This window comes from Panthera leo, chromosome B4 (genome assembly GCF_018350215.1).
Source record: "Panthera leo isolate Ple1 chromosome B4, P.leo_Ple1_pat1.1, whole genome shotgun sequence".
NCBI lineage: Eukaryota > Metazoa > Chordata > Mammalia > Carnivora > Felidae > Panthera > Panthera leo.
This window is the reverse complement of record NC_056685.1, coordinates 53,442,519-53,464,301: the sequence shown is the minus strand read 5'-3', so window position 1 is coordinate 53,464,301 and position 21,783 is coordinate 53,442,519. Positions and strand designations below refer to the sequence as shown.

The window sequence follows — 21,783 nt, the reverse complement described above, 5'->3', positions numbered from 1 at the left end:
TTTTAACAGTATTCTCTGCCCCTTGACAAGTATCTCAGTTTAGAAATTACACACAGCCATTAGACTATTAGGACACTTGTTCTACTAGGAATACGGCTACTATATCAATGGGCACAAGGCAAAATTTAGCAGGACGAGTAAATAATATAAGTAATTTATATAAATAATATAATGAATTAAAAGGTTTAGATGAACTTTATTATCTACATTGTCTGTTATATGTTTAATTATATTTGTTATCAGATACGTCATCTAATACCTAGGGTCAAAATCCAAGACATCTTTTGAAAGGAGAAAAAAAATTACACTTTAAAACCCTTTAGATTGAAATCTATTTGCAGAATTTCCAGAAATTAGAAAACATGGCTTCAAGTCATAATCTTTCTAAAGCTGTGTTTCCTTGCCTGGCCAGTAGTTGGCTTGTAGCAAATGATCACCTGTAGTACAGTTTTCCTTCCTGATTGTTGTAGACACCATTGTTCCTTCTCTCTTGGTTCTGAAGCTTCTATGTTTTGAAACACAATTTTTCTTTAAAGTGAAAAGTACTGCAATACTTAGGAAAATAGACACTGTGCCCAGCATCACAGTTAGTCCCAGATATATGTGTCTAAAAGAAGAGAGACGCTCAATCACTATTATTGCAACTACCCAACTTCAAAGTGTGAAAGGAAGGCAACGTTAATCAATAAATATCATGTCAATAAAACCGATCTACCAATGAAACCATCATGAGGATGATTTTCTTTAAGAATGCAGATTTAGTGGCTATAAAAGAGCTTTCTGTGAACATTGGGCAGACTACTGAAGACAGTGTACTAATATAAAGCCATCTCTTAGTGATGCCATAATTTTAGTTACTACTAATTACATAATCAGTTCCATCCTCTCTGTAAATTATTCCCTTAAACCAGGTGACCATATGCCTATTTGTCCAGAACAGTCCTAGCTTATGCTGGTGTTATCCCAGTGTACTTTTTAATAGTGCCCCTTTCACTCTCAAAAGTGTCCAGGTTGAATAATAAATTATGTGGTTACCCTACCCTTGAAACTTGCCCAGATGCACTTCTACAAAAAAAAAAAAAAAAAAAAAAAAAAAAAAAGGAGCAATGTTAAGGGAGAATCAGAGCTCTTAGTAGAGCAGAATGAGGTTTGATTCACTTTCTTCAATAAGACTTTAGTTCTTCATTCTATCATAAAACAGGACAGGTTAAATGATTTATTCTGGTCACCTTGTACACATACTCAGTCTCTGACTGAAATACATTGTCTTTACATTAAAGTGAATGCAGCCTTAGCAAATGTGAGCAAAGCACAAATTCTACTCACAGATCAAGTCCCTTTCAAACCAAAATAAATTTCTCACATAACATCAAAGCCTATTAAATCAAACAAACTTATTTAAGATGGTTGGCTCAATTCATATCCAGCTTCCAACTTACATAGTTCAGTACCAAGTTTATTTCTCCAGAAAATGCTCAGATTGTAAATCAAAAAAAAAAAAAAATCCTTCCTGCTTTTAAGCCATTGAAGCATTGCTTTAAGCAATAAGGGGACTAAGTGTTGGATGAACTGAACTGAATGACACCATAGTGAAAAAGCCATGCCCCTCAGCTCCATACACACTCATACACACAGAAAAAACCTTTTACTTTTATGCATCTCAAGTACTGGAATAATTGAACATCAGTTTGGCAATAAAAGCTAGACGGATTTAGAGCCAAATCCAACTCTTGCCCAGGGGGATTATATCTGACGTAAATGGGACAGTTTGGCTCAGTTTAAAAAAGAATAGAATTGAACCCAAAATGTGACCTAAATTTAAATGCTTCTGAGCTCCAGAGAATTACCCACTTGTGCGCATAAAGTTGCCAAATTCTATTGTATTCTGGAATCTTTTGTGCATTTTAAAAAAAATGATTACTCATTTAAGATGGGAGTCAAGATTAGGAATGGGGACAAACACAGGTCTAGCCAAGTGAATAATAAAATTATTCTATAAAATAGAACACACCTCTTAGTTACATTATCATTCCGCAGTGAAACTACATAAGAAATGTTTACTGCCAATTTCATTGGGCAAACCTGGGATGCTGTAGCAGTGAGATGCAGGAATGAGGATGATACAGTACCTGAAAGCATTTGAATCATATAATCTGCAGGATCCTCTACTTCCACATCTTTTAAATCCCCATTTGAGGCATGAAGTGTCAATCAAAATTCCAAAATACACGGGAGCTGGGATTCCTGCTGTGTGGAAAACAAATAATTGCTTCTAAAAATATACACACATCTTTGTAATGAATGAGTCTCTGGAACCAATTACTTTCAAACTAAAAATAATACTGCTTTGGAGGTAATAGGGTACCTAGAGGAGACCGGGATATGCCACATCATCATCTTCCTCTGGCATAAAGGTTATTTTGAGAAACAGAAGGCACAGGAGAAGCCCTGAAGATAGAACGTGTTTCCTTTTGTAAGGGAAATTTACATTTATAAGAGAAATCTCCATTTGTAAGAGGGTTCCCCTCTCTGTACCAAGGAGAGAAGGATGATTCTTAATTCCAAGAGGCTTTTAGCAAAGGAGAAGGCGCACAGCTAAATCTCCATAACAAACCTAACCCCTGTGTACCTTACTTTTCCTGGTCATCTTCCCATTACTTAAGAATGGGTTGTACTATTTTATGCTTTTATCACCTTTCTATTGGGCTGAAAATACTGATTCTAATTATATTAACATCTCATTTGTTTTATCTAAAAATATGTAATAGTTCAACATAACAATACCAATGTTAATATTAAAGATAAGACTGCAAAATGTAGTGAGGCTATGTGGATTTGGTAATGATCATGTCCTTTTAAGTCTAAATGTTTTTCTTTATGGTTATGCCATCTTATATGATATACAGCTAGTTTCAGTTTGTTTGAAAAATGTCTGAGTTTCTTTCCATTGTTTTTTAATTATAGAATACCTTTGCATAATTTCAAATTAAAACATAAATAAGAGTCACATTTACAAACTCTACTTTCCATCCTGTCCTCTCTTTTCCCTTTCTTCCCTTACAGTCACCACCACCACCATCATCATCATGTTTTTAGTTTATACTTCCTTTGTTTCTTTTTTTAAATATTAGCAAATACATTTGCATATGCATATAATATTTCCACTTTTCCATACTTCTTACACCAAATGCATCATACAACGAACATTGTTCTACATTTTACTTCATTTCACTTAAGAGTCTATCCTGGGTATCCTTTGGTATATAGACTATTATGTCCCTCCAAAATTCAGATGTTGAAGCCCTAACATTAATATGACTGCACTTGGGGATAGAGTTATTAGGCAGATAATTAAGGTTAAATGAAGCCATAAGAGTAGGGACTTAATTCAGTAGGACTGGTGTTCTAATCAGAAGAGGAAAAGATACCAAAGCTCTCCCCCTCTTTCCATGTGTACACAGACTAAGATGCTTGTGAGGACACCGTGAGAAGGCAGCTGTCTATAAACCAGGAAAAGAGGTCTCAGAGATCTCACCAAAGACCAGGCCTGTGGGCACCTTCATTTTGGACTTCCCAGCCTTCAGAACCATAGGAAAATAAATTTCTGTTGTTTAAGTCCTTCGGTCTGTGGTATTCTGTCATGGCAGTTAGAACTGACTAATCTACTTGTTAACATTAGACAGAGATTTTTTCCCCATTCTTCCTCACAGCTCCATAGGATTCCATCATATGGGTTCACTATACTTTATTTAAATATCTCATATTGATGGACAACTAGACTGCAGTTTTGCTATTATACATAATGCCACAATGAGACATTCATAACCTTTGACTTATTTCATAGTTTTGCTAGCACATTTTTGGCATCAATGCCTACAAGTGGGATTGCTAGGTCAAAAGATAAATCTATATGTAATTTTGTTAGTTATTGCCACATAACCCTCCATTGAGTGTTGAGACCATTGAGAAATGGTACCATGTGCTCAAAAGTAATGTTTAAGTGTACCTATTTTCCCATACATTGCAAACAACATTTGGTAATTTGCAAATCTGATAAGCAAAAAATATTATATCAGTGCAATTTCAATTTGTGCTCTCCTTATTATGGGAGAGTTTGACATTTTTTTATATATGAGGCATTTACGTTTTTTTCTATGAAATGGCTATTCATATCTTCTACCCATTTTTCAACTTGTGTGTTGGTCCTTTTGTTCTTAACACCTAGAGGCTCTCTTTATCACAGAGATTTTATAAATTTTTTGTTACATAAATTGCAAAAAAAAATTGTTCCCAGTTTATCATTTGCCTTTTGACTTTGCTTATGATATTTTTGCCATTTTCAAGTACAGTAAAAACTTGGATTGAGAGCAACTTGTTCTGTGAGTGTTCTGCAAGATGAACAAACATTTGTAATAAATTTTAACTTGATAAATGAGCAATGTCTTGCAATCTGAGTAGTATGTGATGCCAAACATCATATGATCACAACTGAGCCAATGGTTCTTGAAATTTGCTTTGATATACAAATGCTTTGGATTACAAGCATGTTTCTGGAACGAATTATGCTCTCAAACCAAGGTTTTACTGGATATATTTTTATGAAGTCAATTTTATGAATCATTTCTTTTTTTATACTTTATTTTTATTTATTTATTTTTTAAGTATACTCCATGCCCAACATGGCGTTTGAACTCATGACCCTGAGATCAAGAGCCACATGCTCTACTGAGCCAGCCAGTAGAAATCTTTTGCACAGTGTAGGTTACATTACATTTCCAAAGGGAGGTAGATACAGAAACCAATTCCAGCTAGGGACATACTTCAGGCTTGATAATCTGACATTTTTCAAGATAATCTTTGTTTTTATGTCACAGAATTAAAGCCAGCCATGATGGCATCTTCATATTGCAGCCATACTGCATCTTCATATATACCCATTTCATATCAAATCTATTTATTTTCAGATTTTTTAAAGATCTGAGTTTATTTTTCTCTCTAGTATTTCTTTTCTGTTAAATTACAGAGGAATATTTATTATTGTTTCACTTTCTTCTTTAGAATATAAACTTTGTACAGATAGAAAATTTATCTGACTCATTAACTCTATTTTCTATGGACTTTAACTTAAATGCATATTGAAAAATCTTCTAGCTAGTAAAAAACATTCCAATTACATTTAGAAAATTGTCAACTCAAAGCCATACTGTTTTGATTGCATGAATGAACTGATATTTCTAACAAATGATACATCCTAGCATTGAGAGTAGCTCAAAAGAATTCCTTCAATTTTAATAACTGAAAAAAAATTATATTAAAGCTTCAGCCTTTCTTACTGATTCATATCTTCCTTTATTCTCAGAGGGCTTTTTTATAATGAGAATAAACTTTTTGACAATAGACCAATGCTGGAGGAGACAAGATTATTAAACGAAAAATGTCACTAATTTCACAAAATCCCTTTATTATACCATGGGCAGAGCATTGGCTCTCAAGAAATATTTACAGAACAAAGGATGGAAGAGAATAAAGGAGGGAAGGAAGGAAGGAAGGCAGGAAGGAAGGAAGGAAGGAATGAAGGAAGGAAGGAAAAACGATATGCATCTAACCACCTATATTATGTAGTTATGCATGATAATTCTATAAAAATACATAGAAAGGTATTCAAAATACATTTATCATGGCTATCATAATTAAAACATAAATTATACTTACCAAGAACTCTTATTGCCAAGGTGTAGATTCCCAGGGCAAAAGACTTAAGTTGTGGCTTAATGCACCTAAAACCAACAAAAGCACCATAAAAAAAATATAGTGAAGAACAATTCTGGTCTGAGAATTCTGGGGCAATGCTTTCTAAATCATGCTCCCATTTGAAAACACAATTATTCAGCTTCTCCTTAAGCCCTTTTGTGAAGAACATATTTGTGGATGTCAGGTTCTATTTTTTATCTTTCCTAATCAATTTCCATAATATACTGTGGGAAATTAAAGATGTATATAATACTTTTGATTCATTTAATTTTAGAATAATATAATATTCATCCTTTAATATTATGACTTAGTTTAAAAATCACCTAATCCATCTCATAAGATTGGTTTCCAATAAATTTGATGTTTTATGTTTAATAATTTTATCAATATTTGTAATATTTTTAGGTTATTTTGATTAATTGTATAATAGTAATATTTGCAAGGCTAATTTCATAATAAAAAATTTATCAATGACAATACTAGTTATGAAACTAATATTTTAAAGTTTGAATTTATACACTTTTTTAACAGAGCTCTATGATAGGAGAATCAATAAAAAATATTCAAAAATAAATTATATTACAACAGATGAGAAGCCTATAGGGAAGTTGAATGAAGATATAAGCACAAGGAGAAGAAATATGTAAGATATTTACTGTAAAAGATTTTTTGTATAAAGTTAGATGATATTAGTTATCTAATCTTTTTTCTAGATTCTCACTGATTACATTTAAAAGAGTGATCTACATTGAAATCATCATATTTTGGGGGGTGCATGGGTGACTCAGTTGGTTAAGTGTCTAACTTCTGATTTGGGCAGAGGTCATGATCTCATCGTTCATGAGATGGAGACCCTTATTGGGCTCTGTGCTGACAGCGGGAAGCCTGCTTGGGATTCTCTCCCTCTCTCTCTGACCCTCCCTCACTAGTGTTCTCTCTCAAAATAAGTATACTTTAAGATAAAATAAATAAAATAAAATCATTATATTTGTAAATGTAAATATTTATAATATACTGGAAATCAATGCTTAATTACTATTAAACTTATGATAAATTTTTAGATGTCCACTTAATGTGCAAAAGTGGTGCACAGTTTTAAAAATTATTTTAGTGTTTTATAAGCAAAAACCCTTGGGGTAATTAACATAATTAATGACCTTGGGGTCATTAACATAATAATTAACATTAACATATATTCATGAATTAGAGAAAATTGATTAAAAAATCATGAACACCTCCCCCCCCCCCCACACACACAGATAATTCCAGTCAGAACAAGAAAAATAACCTTACAGATTAAAATAATAAATGTGAAACACTGTGGTATTAAATGAATCTTTAAAGTATTTTAAAATTTTATCACCAATAATTCAGTGAAACCATGTTTAATCTAAAACAGGTTTAGTTTAGGGGCACCTGGCTGGCTTCGTTGGTAAAGCATGCAACTCTTGATCTCAGGGTTGTAAGTTCGAGCCCCACAATTGGGTAAAGAGATTACTTAAAAATAAAATCTTAAACACACACACACACACACACACACTTAGTCTACACTGGTTAATATTACTGCCACCATTAGAAATAGCATACTGTTTTTAAGTGGCTACAGTGATGTAGGCACTGACATCGCTGTGATCTGAAAAATTGATCTGAAAAATTTTAACTAGAAAAACTTCAACCATATATTTACATAAAAGCCCAAAGTGGGAAAAGGATAAAACTAGAACAAGGATGTGGGACAAGTTCCCTAAAAGAGCTATAAGGAATCATAATTCTATAGATCAGAATTTGAAATCAATCCTCTAGATGATTATAGTATTATATTAAAATTGGGGCAGGGAAATCAGTGTTCACCTTAGAAGCAATATGTATCCAGGTATGCCACCTAAGGATAAAGTATAGGACGTGATGACTGAAATTACAAGGAAATACAGAAACATTTTGGGACATCCATTATCTTTTTGACATCTGCCCATCACGCCTGAGGAATTTCCTGACTTTGAGGCTGCAATTCCCACACAGGTGCAGTTATAAAACATCTGTAACACAACAGAAAAGAGTCCCAATTATTGAGTTAACATTTGAATAAAGTTGAAGATAAGTATTCATTTTAAAAGACCTCACAGTATAATATATATGTATTATATAAACAATAAGGTAAATATTCTTTTACTTCTTGGTGTTAGGGTATATCAGGCAAAGTAAAATCTATATAGATAACTTTTTTTTTTTTTTATCCAAACAGAAGGTGGTTGGTCTTCAAACTAGTGACATCACAGAACAATCTCTCAGTAAGTCTTAGTAAATCCAATCATGCCTTATCTCTTTCTCTGCCACTTCCAAGTCTAGGCCACCATTATTTCTTGTCTTGGTTATTGCAATGATCTCTTTACACTCAACTTACATCCACTCTTATCCAGCTATCATCTGTTACCCACATAGTAACCAAAGTGAGCCTTTAAAAATGGCAGTCACTATTCTCAGCTTTCCAATAGCTTCTTATCACACTTGTTGTATAAAATCCAATATCATAGTGGCTTACACACTATCATGGATTCTGCTCTAACCTCACTCTTCAATGATCTTCCCCCTCTTCCTCTGTTTCAGCCACACAAATGGGCTTCCACTGTGTCCTTGCAAACCCTCAACCATGGCAAGTTTACCCACGTCTCATAGCCTTGCTGTTTTCTCTGCTGGGAAGCTCCGCCAGATAGCTATAAGGTTGGCACACATACCTCAAGTCTCTGCTCATTAGAGAGGGCTTCCATGACTACCCATTCAAAAGACTATCCCCATCTCTCCATCCTTTATCCTATCTTTTCTTTACAGTGCTTATCACTACCCATTAGAATATTATATAATCATTTATTTTTAAATCATATACCCCCACTAGAATGAAACCTCTGGCAGAAACTGTCTGCTTTCTCATCATGGTACATGTACACTGTACATGAGGACCTAAAACGGGTCCTCAGGCACTCAATAAAACTTTGTTAAATAAATGGGCACAATTTGAAGACAGGACTTTATAATGGTTACCAGGGGGAAAAAAAACCTGAAAAAATAAACCTCAACTAAATCTTGGACATAGAGGCAATTTTTATAATCCCTATTAGTTTATTTTTGTAAATTTCATGTATAAAGGTGTATATATTATGAGTTGTCACTTTTATCACAAAAGAGTTTGTGATGGGGAGCCTGGGTGGCTCAGTCAGTTGAGCGTCCAACTTCAGCTCAGGTCATGATCTCATAGTTCGTGGGTTCGAGCCCCATGATGGGCTCTGTGCTGACAGCTCAGAGCCTGGAGCCTGCTTCGGATTCTGTGTCTCCCTCTCTCTCTGCCCCTCCCCTGATCATTCTCTCTCTCTCTCCCTCTCTCTCTCTCAAAAAATAAACATTAAAAATTAAAAAACAAAAAACAAAAGAGTTTGTGAATTTTTAGATAAACAATGAAATAAAGTTGGCTTTTCCTTTTCAAGGAAGAGTAGCAACATTTAATTTTTTTTTTTTTTTTAATGCCAGGTAAAAGGATTCTGAACTTTGACTCTGCTTCATACAAGATATGCGAGTTTAGGCATCTCAGTGCCTCAGTTCTCACATATGGAAAAAAAAGTAAAGTAATACCCAATTACTTGAAGACCATGATATTTAAATCCATTTTTTAAAGCACCTTTCTTAGTTTCTGGCATGAATGCCTTCAATAAGTGGAAGTTCTAGTCAAGGAAAACTTCCAAGCAGTTTGGACAAAAAAGTAGTAGCTGAAAGACAAGGAGGAGGAGGATGGAAAAGAGAGAAAGAGAAGAAAGAAAGAATGAAAGAAAGGAAGAAAAGGGAGAAAGGGGGAGGGAGGGAGAGAGAAAGAGAGAGAGAGAGGAAGGGAGGGAGGGAGAAAGGAGAGAGGAAAGGGAAGAGGAAGTAAAAAACCGCTCAGATTTCAGATGGATAAGTAGTCCTATTTACTGTTGCTAGAGGCCAATCCTTCATGTTCTGAATAAAATGTCAAAATAACAATAAACAGAGAAAATCAACATGTTACTCTGTGTCTACAGATGTCTTTGCCTAAGCATTCTTATCTAGTTGATAAGCATATGCAAATAGACATGTGGGTTAATTTTCAGCCCTCCAGGACTGTCAAATACAGGCAGATTTCATCAGCACAAGTAGACAGCAGTCTGACCCCTAGCCATATATACAGAGAGTACATGTTTGTACTAAGGAAGAGTCTATGTTTGGGGCAGAAACATAAAGGTGTGATTGGAGAAAGAGTCTTAATGCTTTAAGTACTTAATATCCTTCACAACTGATTTCTTATATTTATTTCCAACCTCAACTCCCTCATCCATCTTATAGAACCCCTTCATTCGAGCCCCCTACTCTCTTCATTATTACACACATCAGCTTGATTTCTCAGGCAGAGTGTTTGGAATCATCAATCTCCTCAATTTGTGATCCCTGGATTTAGACCTCTTGGACTAGACTTTCTAACACTGACCTCTATTTGTCCTCTCCCTAAAACCTCCAAGGACCACTGGTTTTGAGGTCAGGAAACATGGATCCCAATGCAGACCTTATCATATGATCTTATGACCGAGACTTTCTCATTTGAGGCTAAGATTCCTCATAAGCAAAATGAGAGAACTAGCCTACATCATTGCAAGGCTCTTCCAACATGTCTCATGATTCTAATTCTTATCCTAATTCTTTCAACAACTCTAGTCCACCACCAATGGTGATGTTTCCTGTCTCCATACAAAAGAACAAGGGTAGAGTAAGAGCCAGGTCTGCTATAAGTGCAGTCTGCTGCTGGGTTTGTCCCTGAGTCCCTGCAGAGCTCTGTGGTTATGTATTGTCGCAGGCATCACAGGCACACACATTAGGGCTTTCTTACCATAGTTTGTCCATTCCTGGTGGAGGTCTGACAGCCAGCGAGACATGCCGATGCATATGTGATTCCATTGTCGCCACACACAGGTTCCCATTTTGTCTCTGAACATTTGCATCTTGAGTTGCAATCTGAAAAGAGAGCTCGTTCATGATAAGAGACAGGTTTGGTTCTGAAAAGAAATGTAACAGTATAAAATATTACCTCTTAAGCAGGCAGCACCCTAATATTTTCAAAAATCAATGTTCTTGAGTGATATAAATGGCACTGCCAACAGAGTTTGCCTTTTGGAAACACAACTGTCATCAGAAATGCCAGCTTCTGATGATTAGATGTGAGTCTACTTTTAAGCAGCTTTCTCTTGAAAGTTATCTTTAGAAGTTTACAACTTCACATAATATCCAGTTCTGGGTTTATGGTTTTTACTAAAATTGACAGTGTCTAGGACCTTCTAATATATTCCTATGCAAAGATGTAGGAAGATGGCTAACAAGGCAGAAAAGAAATAAACTTTTAGAGTGATTTATGACATTACTGAAATGCACTGCAAGTAGTGTATGCATGTACATGCGTGCATGTGTGTAAATTTCCTTCAGAATTGTTGTCTAGGCATCAGTAGAATGGACATTGCTGATGGTGTGGTGAAAGAAAAAAAAACAATCAAGCAGTCAACATTATTTCAACAGACCTTGGTTTGGAGAGCTACATATCCTATTTGCCTGTCTAATAAATGTATTGCCAGTTCATCTAACTTTTCTCTCTCTCTTTCTCTCTCTCATAATCTCCCACACTACGTAGCTTGTCCATATCTTAAGGCATTCTTTCTAACTCTCTTGCACATGCTTTTTCAATGACTTACCCATTCATTTGTTCATGTGTTCAAAAATTTTGTGGAAGCCTTCTAAGTGCTAGCTTGGGGAAGAGAGAAGAGAGTTACAAATATGAATGAGAATATATGCCCTTAAGGAGCTGGCTTTTTGTTTTAATCGCTCCCTTTACATAATTTTGATTGTCTTCTCTCTTTTCTCTCCCTGTCATTCTGTCTTACATTCCCCTTTTAACTCTCCCAGTATTCATTCTCTTTCATATCTATTTCTTCCTCTCACCTGTATTACCTAACCCTTCTACTCTTATTCTCCTTGCTCTTTTCATATTCCTTTATTCTTCTAAGGGGGTACTTATGCAATGGTATTTCTCTTCTACCTGTACCTTATTTTTCATCCCTTGGCACTCCATCATTCTTTGCTTTTTCTCTCTTGTTTTGAATTTATTTGCTTATTCTCCTCTCATTTTTTCCCTGAAATATTTGAGAGACTTAAAACCAAAACAACAACAACAAAAACCCCACATACACTATCATGTATACTGAGTCGGGGCAGGAACTGTTTGTTTCTATTAACTCCTGTATCTCCAGTACTAAGAACAATTTGGGATATATTCTGTTAGGAAACAAGATTTCTGGTAAGTTGAAGTAAAATGCTATTCTATTTTGGAGGGGAAAAATCAGTCATTTTGGCCCCTCCTTCTAAGAGGTATTTCATATAATGATTGCAATTATAATTTCGTAACTGATGGAATATTCCATCTGGTAGAACTCCTATGCATGTGGTTACCTCAAACATAAAAACAAAAGCCTCTGAGATGTCTTCGGACAGAATAAAAGGGTATAAGCAGGCTTCCTGAGAAATCTTGTAGGAATATTTCAACTATTCTCTTCCATAAGGCGCTAATCGTTAAATTAATTGAGACTGTTGGTAATATCTAACAGTATAAATAAATGCCTTGAAAGCTTAGAATGAGGCCACTATGGATATTGTAGGAATAAGGTCTCAGAAGTCTGGTGCTGAAAGAGTTTTGGGGGAGATCTAGGTCAACTTCTCATTTGGTAGATCAGGAAAGTCAGGTCCAAAGTGGGCAAATTATTGGCTCAATTTCACAATGTTTATTAGTGACAAACTTCAGAATGAGAACTCTTCCAAGCCTCTGGATTCCAAATTCTGGTATAACATCAAACTTACTCTCAATATTACAGAAGAAAAGTTTCTTCCATTACCACATCTAAAGCTGTCTACAAGGTTCCTGTTGAGTGTCCAGAATCAAAACAGCCTTGTGAAACAAAGCAACTGAGGATAATCCCTGGGGAGCATGTTGTATCTTATAAGGCCAATCATGTTATCTACTAAACGTAAGTTACATTTATCATCTAGGACAATCTTGTAGTGGAAATTAGTTGCATATTTTACAAAGGATGTGCTTACAGTGTTGTTATTTAAAATTTTAAGATAAGTTTAATCAAATAAGTCAGAATGCTTATACTCGAATGAGATTTTTCTTTCAAAATAGTCATGCTGGATGGAAGAGCTTTTTCATGGTATGCTGCCATTGCTTTTGGCAGCTTCCAATAGCAAAGCTACTTGTAAGGTTAAATCTTTGTCATTACTGAGAATATTCTGAAATATATGGAAAGCAAATTGCAAAAGAGGAGTTTTAGAATGTTTTAACAATGATAGCATTATTGCAATGTAGTTATTGTCTTTCAAGGTGACTGCTTTCAAGGGCTAGTACTCATGCAATGACTATATTATCTTTTCTTTGTTTAAAAATATTTAATCATTTATTTTGTGGGTATACTTTTAATTTGAACTTCAAAAGTTAGTGACTGTCTATGTGTTTGCTTCTGGCTTCAAGACAGCATGATGTGGTAGACAGAATATTATATGTTGACGAGATAATTGACCTTTCTAAACACATTTTACTTTAAACGAGGATAACAAAACTTACCTCATAAAGATGCTCTGAGGATACAAGTGAGATAATGAAAGTTATGCTGTTTTGTAAATTGCAAAATACAAAGTACTTTACCACTGTCCATCTACCATTAGGATTATAGGGACAGTTAAAGATAACACAGAGCTTCTACTCTCTTTAGAATCTTCTTGCAAGTCCTATTGACAATTAATGTCCTTAATCTACATTGCTGACTATTACCAAGTCAATGCTACACTCAGTTAAGTCTAATATTACTGTGGTAACTCCCAGGAGCAATGTTATATAAACTTGGCAGTCACTAATTTTCCTGGACATTTTAGATGGTGAAAAGTATAGTTGATGTTCACTTAACAGCAGGAGAAACCAGGTTAATAAAGGTGCTGGAGACTGGAATATGGAAACAAGACAGATAGGTGAGCTTGGAAGGAGGTATAGGAAGAAAGCTGGAGAGCAAGCAGTAAATAAGAGGCACATGAACTAGCAGAAGACAGAACATTAGATCAGCAGAGTTTTAGGCAGTCAGACAGTGCAGTCACAGTGATAGGCTTGGCACATAGTAGCGGCCTAATAACTTTTTTTTTTAATAGAAAATGCATAGTTAGGTGGAAGAATGAAGAGAGCTACCTCTGGGAACTCTTTTTCAGAGGTAGAGTGATATCAAGGACTCTTGAAAGGAAAAGACAGAGTAGTTTCTTCAAGATTGAGCTTTGTATTAGGAGTGATAGACCCTGGAAACTAAGAAAATTAACCATCTACCTTACATAAGATGGCATAGGTTTGAGAGCATAATAAATATTCCCTTGACCAACTGCAAAGAGCTAAAGAGAGCTGTTGTGTGGGTTACTGGGCTGAGGAATAGCATTCTTTCCTGAAACTTCACATGATTTGAGTATAACAGAACAAAAAGTGTCACAGAGACCTTTCCAGTTATCCAAGTGTTCAAAGAAAAAAAAATTGTTTACAAATGGTGCATTGATTTTGTGCCAGGCAAGTACTAATCACTTCCGTGTATATTATCTTGCTTAAGGCTTACAAAATTTTATAAGGTAGCTATAATTCTTATTTAAAAATTTGAGACTTGATTAGATTAAATGATCTATACAATGTCACTTCACTAATAATGGGCAGAGGCAAAATTCAAGGTCTGTATTTTCCACTATTAGGTTGCTTCCCTAAAGTAAGATGTAGATTTAGTATTTTTAATAATTTCTCTTAGACAACCAAATTCAAAGGAGATGACAGATTTTGGTGACAATAACAGTTTCCATGTCAAAGTACAGTCAGCTATTTCACGATAAAACAATAATTTCCTTCTCATAGTTAGGATGCTTAAAATCAAATTATCTTATTTTGAAATTCTATCAATAATTTGATTAAACAAGCCAATGTCCTCAGATAACTTAATGAGTGAACATACCCTTGGTAGGAAATAGTTAGTCCTGCCACATCAGAATTTTCACAGCCCAGTGCAAACAGGGAAAGGAATAGGAGGTACCCAAGAACAGATGATCCCAAGTAGAGTTTTGCGGCTCCATACAGACTGATTCTGAATTTTTTCATAACTATTCCCCCAGAGAATATTCCAAGGGCCACTGCAGGTATATTGATGAGCCCTGAGGAATAAAAAATATATATGTCATTTTGTGAATCTCTAAAAGAAATCTGAGTACACTGACATAAACTTTCTAAGGGATTATACAAAATTATAATACTTCCTGACAAATTATTAGACTAGTTGGTCATTTTAAGTTATAGAAATATTCATTCACTATTGTCTATTGACATATCAAGAGATTTTGATGAATGTCTAGGTTATAGATTAAGGATAGCCCAACAGAGTCTCAGAGGTCTGCCTAAAACAGTGTCTAGCACAGAGTCCAAAATCAATAAACAATGAGTTAGTCAATGAGTCAATGTCTTTCTGGTCTAATCCCAGGATTGACATGTTCAATCAAGGGGCAACTGGGTGAAGTTAATGTTCTTTAAGGTTATGTGTAAAAGACTAATAGGCACGTGGAATTTAGGGAACAAAGAAACAGTGTTTGTTCTTTTTTCTGGCCCAAACAAAATTTATTTTTATTTACACTCTTGTCCGCTTAGTTTGGTATCCTTAACAACCACCACAAAAAAACAACAATAACAATGTATTAATAGACTACTTTTATATTTATTATTTGCTTATGATGTACCAGCCACTCAGGTAAGCATCTGATATATCTCTCACATTTACCCTTTACCACAACTCTAGGTAGCTATATTGTTAATTTCACTTCAGACAGCAATTTACTTATGGTCATGGTTAGTAAGTGTTAAAACCAGATTTGACAAGATAGAATCTAATGTTAAATCCCCTGCTTTTAATCACTACGTTATACTGTCTCTCCTTCTAAGCATTTGGGAGAAGGATTTTTGATAAACAAATGTGCAGCCTCACTAGTAATCAAATAAATGTAATTTTAAAACAATACCAGGAAGAGGTCTAACAAAGTGGTTGAGAGCTTGGACTCTGAAGACCTAACTGCCTGGGTTTGGATCTCAGCCACACATCTTAATAGTTGTGCAACTGCAGGTGATACTCTGAATTTCTATAAATCTGTCTCCTTACCTATAATATGGAGCAAATAGTGCTGAGGTGACTGAATAACATCGAAACTTCCTAGCACAATATATGGCACAAAAATATCATTCAATTAAGTTATTATTAGCATTTCAAGCTATCAGATTCACAAAGATGAAAATAATGGGATGGGTGGGTAGATTGGAACATGTCTGTATTAGAAAAGGTGGGGAAAGAGGCTCTTTGATGACTTGGTTGGATTTTTAAATTGGAACGGTAACATTAATATGGTCACATTAGAAATCAACACACCTCGAAGGGGGCATAATCACAAAATTAGTGAAATAAAAAAAAGAGGAGGTGATAGTTTTTGCTTTCTCAACTAAACTGAGGTTTGTGGCTATGAAAAGTGGCAGAGATGAATGTATATGGGCCCCTAAAGAGCCAAACATCAACTAAGAGGAAACTGATTATTATTTACTTTAAAAAAGAGAGAAGATAATGGGAGATAATATAACAAACTTGAGTTCTCATGACTCAAATTAAATGCTAATATTTTCTCCCAATTTTTCTGATTTTTAAATATGAAGATATATAAAACACATTCTTTCTCTGTTCCAGATTCCATCTTCCTTCTTAAGAACTAAGCACTGCCATGGATTTGATGTGTATCATTTAAGTCCCTATTTTTACACACACATATTCATAGTTCTTGACTTTGAATCACCCTCTCATAGATCCAAGACTTACAGAAAAAGGGCAGAGTCCACTCTCTCTTTCAATTCTATCCCTCCAAAAGTAGTTTATAAAAAAAAATATATCTTCTGCAGACGCCTGGGTAGCTCAGTCCAGTAACCATCCGACTTGATTTTGGCTCAGGTCATGATCTCACAGTGAGATTGAGCCCATGTTGGGCTTCCCCTGCCAGTGCAGAGCCTACTTGGGATTCTCTCTCCTCTCTCTGCCTCTACCCCACCACTTGCATGTGCTCTGTCTCTCTAAAAGTAAATAAATAAACATTTTTTAAAAATATCATCTGAAAAATAGACTCTAAATTGAGACCTTCAGAGAACGTGCTTAGAATTTCATTTGTTTTGTAAGATACCAATCAAACCTGGGACATAAGGCATCACAGCACAAAGGACACCCTTTGTTTTGTAGCTTCATGCTCTGTTGGTTTCCACTGACTTTTCCCTACCCTGATCTGGCGTAGAAGAGCCTGAGAACCAAAATAGGATTATGCTAATTGCATTGTTCCCACAGTACAGAATGTTAAATATCAGGGATATCCTCTCTTGACTGACCTCCTTTAAGAGGCTTGTGTTCTCTTAAAACTTCCAGAAAGTTTTATGTGTTCTCTTGCCTCCAGGCCTTTCTTAAAGAGATATCTGCTTCATCTGATACAATGTTCTTTCAAAACTCCACCCCAGTTCCCATATTTTTGTCTTTTAACACCTCCTTATCCTTTTGCTCTTGATTTAGGTATTGGCACCTTGTGCTAGAGAATTTTTCTCTAACTCCAAGATTAGGTTTGTTTTCCCAGAGTACTCTGGGCTTCTCCTCATTAGAGATTTATCACAGCATCTGCCAGCCATATGGTGCCTTCAGGGACGTATCTAGCATCAGGGTACTCAAGGTGATCATCAGAATCTCCTTTCCTCCCTCTGCCTGTGGCCCTTCTACTGAGTCTCATAGGCAGCAGTCTTGATCCTTATCACAATTACCTGTTAGCTTGCCTGGTTTGCACCCCTTCCCCTCCAATCTCACCTTCAAGGCAAGAACTGTGCTCACCATCATATACTGTGCTTCTTGTAATTTTCCTTAAAAAGGTGCTAAATGACAAACTTTAGTTAAGTTTATTCAAGTATAACATTTCTCCTGGATAGTTTACTCTATTTTAAGATAATGGAATTTTAACATCATTCTGTTAAATAGTAGTAGTACATTTCAAATATACTGTCAGCTTGATTCTCCCTTTCAAATTCCGTAGGATCTGTAAGCTATCTATGCTGGGCCAAATTGAGTGTACAGCAAATTTCCTGAACATTAAATGAAATGTGCTACTTGCCTCTCAAAGTTTCTTTACTTTGATTTCAGGCACTTTAAAGTCATTTAATGAGGTAGAAATTTCACTCTGATTTCTTCATTACACACTTTCTTCGCTATTCACACCATAAAATGTGTTGATCTTAAAACGTTTACCATCTAAATATCCAAGTGGAAATATTAGTTGTAATTTACACTAGCATCCACAATTTGTTTCAATTTTTTATGCATTTATCTTGAATTTCATATATTTACTCAAATAACAGGAAAGCTAGGAGAAATTTAAGAGCAAATTTGTTACTGCTATTTCACTACACTCATTCACGTTGAAGACCTTGTTCTTTGTTACTGTCCCAAACAAGAGTTATTAGAGTTGTGTAAAATGCTTTAAGATGGTCAGCTACAGTTATAATATAAATTGGAAACTCTGATTCTCATACAAATATATGATAGGCTTAGCCATTAAGATGAATAGTAATGGGCTATAACAATAATAGTACTTTGGAATGTTTTAGAGCTTCTCTTCTGGTGAAGTAAAATTCTGTAATATGTAATGGACCTCACTATATTACTCTAATGTTAGAAGATATAAATATTAAGATTTCAATTTTACAGGGGGAAATACAAGGAAAAATTTACGGGACTTTTCACACACATATAGCCAATTTAGTATAGACAAAGAAGCAAAATTAGCCATCTTTCTTGAGTATAATAAAAGTATTTTTTCCTCACAAAGTAAGATTATTTTCCATTATCTCACAGATTTTTAAAATAACTTGACCTACATATAGAACACATCTTAACACATATTTAATTTGCTATGCTAACTTAGCCACATAAATTAATATTTTCTAGTATAAGCAACGTTCCCCAAATAATTATCATAATTTTTTCATATTTGTCTGTGTAACATCTCCAAGAATTGAGAATGATAATCACTGTTATCAATGATAGTCAATGTCGGGGCGCCTAGGTGGCTCAGTCGGTTAAGCGTCCGACTTCGGCTCAGGTCACGATCTTGAGGTTCGTGAGTTCGAGCCCCGCGTCCGGCTCTGGGCTGATGGCTCAGAGCCTGGAGCCTGCTTCCGATTCTGTGTCTCCCTCTCTCTCTGCCCCTCCCCTGTTCATGCTCTGTCTCTCCCTGTCTCAAAAATAAATAAAACGTTAAAAAAAAAAATTAAAAAAAAAAATGATAGTCAATGTCAATGCATCACGTCCACTAGAAACTGTCTGATGTAATTAAAAACTTTAAGAAATTAAGAAAAATGACTAATTGCAATCTGTGTAATAAGAAGGAAAACAAAACATAAGATCATTTTAATATAACTCAACAGTGATAGGAGAAGCTTAAAAAAATAAAAGGAGAAAAATTACACTATCTAAACTTTTTCCAGTGGAGACAGCAATGGGAAAAAAAAGTTACACATTTGAAAAAGCAACATTATTCTGTCATATACTTCCTAGTCTCTGAATTTGAAACATTTTTGTTGCCTATTTTTCTTTGATTTTCTTTGCAAAATTAAAGTAGTTAACCTGAGAAAATATTATTTCTAAATTTTAGAAATATGGCCAATATGTAAAAACATGTATAGCAAAAATAAATCGTCATTGTTACAACTGGCCTTTGAACACATAGGAAAATTTCTGCTTATTATTTCCTCCATGTCATGTCAAATGCCTACTCTGAGAGGAGAGGGGAAATGTGCTTTTTTTGTGCTTCTCCCTTACTTTATCACACAAAGGATCATTCCTTGTAGCCTCCCCACCCCCTCAAAAAATGAAAGAGAGAAATAGAAGAAGAGAAAGTGAAAAAACAATATTTACTGAATGACAGCTATGTACATTTACAATGTATTCTATATGTCTTATTTCATTGCTATTTTAAACTAATGATGCTTTTATTTTTACCATTCTACAGATAATCAAAGTAGGTGTTAAGGATGTCCACTAACTTACACACTGACCCTTAACTAATGTGAAACCAAAATGCACTCAGGAAAGAATCCTAGCTACAATGATTGAAATCATTAGACACTATTACTTATCTCTCACAAAAGTACTTGAATTAGCTGAAGACATGATGTGCTAGAAACTATGAGGAATCAGAATTTTAGGCAAACTTTGATAGATGAATCAAAACATTCTGATGATGAGTTTGGATCTCAGAGACGATCTGAGTGTACAGAGAAGGGTTATGGTTAAAAGAAATAAGTCACCCAGAATTTAAAATAGAATTATTAGATTTTTTTGGTCAGTTTTCCAAAAATAATTATGTCCAGAGAGGAAATATAACTCAGAAACTAAGGGGAAATAATTCTATTCCTGGCTACATCATAATGTATGTATGCAGTTAGGCAGGCCATTGAATCTCTCAAAATTTCAAGTTCTTTCATCTGTGCTAGTTTTTCACAAAAATAATTTTATAAGCAAAAAGTATTTATTACCTACCCAGTAGATTATGTATAATTTTGTTTTCTATTATAAACACATTTCTCCAAAAAAATGCTCTTAATTTTCCCTTATGAAATGTTTTTAAGTTGAAATAAAAATGTATTTATGATTCTACTGACAGCGAAATCAAATACCCTCAAACTCTGCTATGCACATGCTGAATAATAATAAACAAACATACACTTAAAGATGTCACTTCATTACAACTCATGGGGAAAGATAGATTTTCCATTTGATATATCAACCTTGACCTTCTTTTTCACATTATACAAAAAAACCAAAACAAAAAAACAAAACAAAAAAAAAAACAGGCCGCTGGTAGAAATATTAGCAAGGCATTTTCATGAAAACATATAGCACTAATGAGAAAGAAAAAGACTGGAAAGTAGACTTAACTAAAATTAAGAAGCTCACCATTAGGAGAGTGAAAAGAAGAACTGAAGTCTGTGAGAAAATATTTATAATACATATATTCAATAACTTGTATCACAATTTGTGAACCTATATCAGAAAAAAAGCACCCACCCCTACAAGTCTATAAGAAAAAACTGACAGCTCAAGAAAAATAGACGATTTGAACATACTTAACAAAAGAGAATGTTGAAATGACCAACAAGCCTGCAGAAAAAGTGCTCAACATCATTAGTTATTGGTGAAATGCAAATAAACTACAATAAGATATCACCACACCATATAAGAATGATTACAATGACAAAGACTGACAATACTAAGTGTGATACGGATATGGAGCGATTGGAACACTCTTACACTACTAGCATGACGATAAATCTGCACAACCCTACTGAAACGTTTTGGTTATATTTACTGGATCTAAACATGACCCAACAATTCTGCTCCAAGATACAACCAAGAAAAACGTATGTATACACCCACCAAAATATATATAGGATAGTCATGCAGTGTTATTTTTAATTGTCAACAGCAAAAAAACACACAAATGACCCAAATGCCCACCAACCATCAAATGAATAAACTGTAGTATATTCATGTGACAGGATATGACACAGCAATGAAAAAGATCAAACTGCTATACACAACATGAATCTCATAGATTTCATTTCAGTCGAAATAAGCTAGATACAAAAGAGTGCATAACATACTATTACGTTTAAATAAAGTTTAAAAACAGGTAAGACTGATCTAGGATGGCAGAGTTCAGAATACTTATAAGCTTTAGGAAAGAGTACTCAGTAAAAGGAGGTTTGAGGGAGCCTCTGGGGTTCTGAAATGGGCTACATGTTCTAGTTTATGGTTACCATATAGATTTACATATAAACATTTATCCAACTACACTACCCATTTAGGGCTA

The 21,783-nt window shown here is 34.8% G+C and overlaps 1 protein-coding gene and 1 long non-coding RNA gene across 6 annotated transcripts in view; one reads left to right on the top strand and one right to left on the bottom strand.

Annotated features, from left to right (window-relative positions):
- Nucleotides 1–347: 347 nt before the first annotated feature.
- SLCO1C1 (solute carrier organic anion transporter family member 1C1) overlaps nt 348–21,783 on the bottom strand; it is a 67,374-nt gene continuing 45,938 nt past the window's right edge. For 4 of the 5 annotated variants that reach the window (XM_042945943.1, XM_042945947.1, XM_042945945.1 and 1 more), the window contains 6 exons: nt 14,817–15,012; nt 10,637–10,802; nt 7,603–7,787; nt 5,713–5,777; nt 2,130–2,247; nt 348–607 (listed from right to left, as the gene is read on the bottom strand). In XM_042945943.1, coding sequence (XP_042801877.1) covers nt 385–607; nt 2,130–2,247; nt 5,713–5,777; nt 7,603–7,787; nt 10,637–10,802; nt 14,817–15,012 — 953 coding nt within the window. In that variant the 3' untranslated portion in view covers nt 348–384. The remainder of the gene's footprint in view (nt 608–2,129; nt 2,248–5,712; nt 5,778–7,602; nt 7,788–10,636; nt 10,803–14,816; nt 15,013–21,783) is intronic. The other variant, XM_042945946.1, reaches the window with a different exon arrangement.
- LOC122224308 overlaps nt 12,644–21,783 on the top strand; it is a 63,295-nt gene continuing 54,155 nt past the window's right edge. The window contains exon 1 of the long non-coding RNA XR_006204718.1: nt 12,644–12,815. This is a non-coding gene — a long non-coding RNA (uncharacterized LOC122224308). The remainder of the gene's footprint in view (nt 12,816–21,783) is intronic.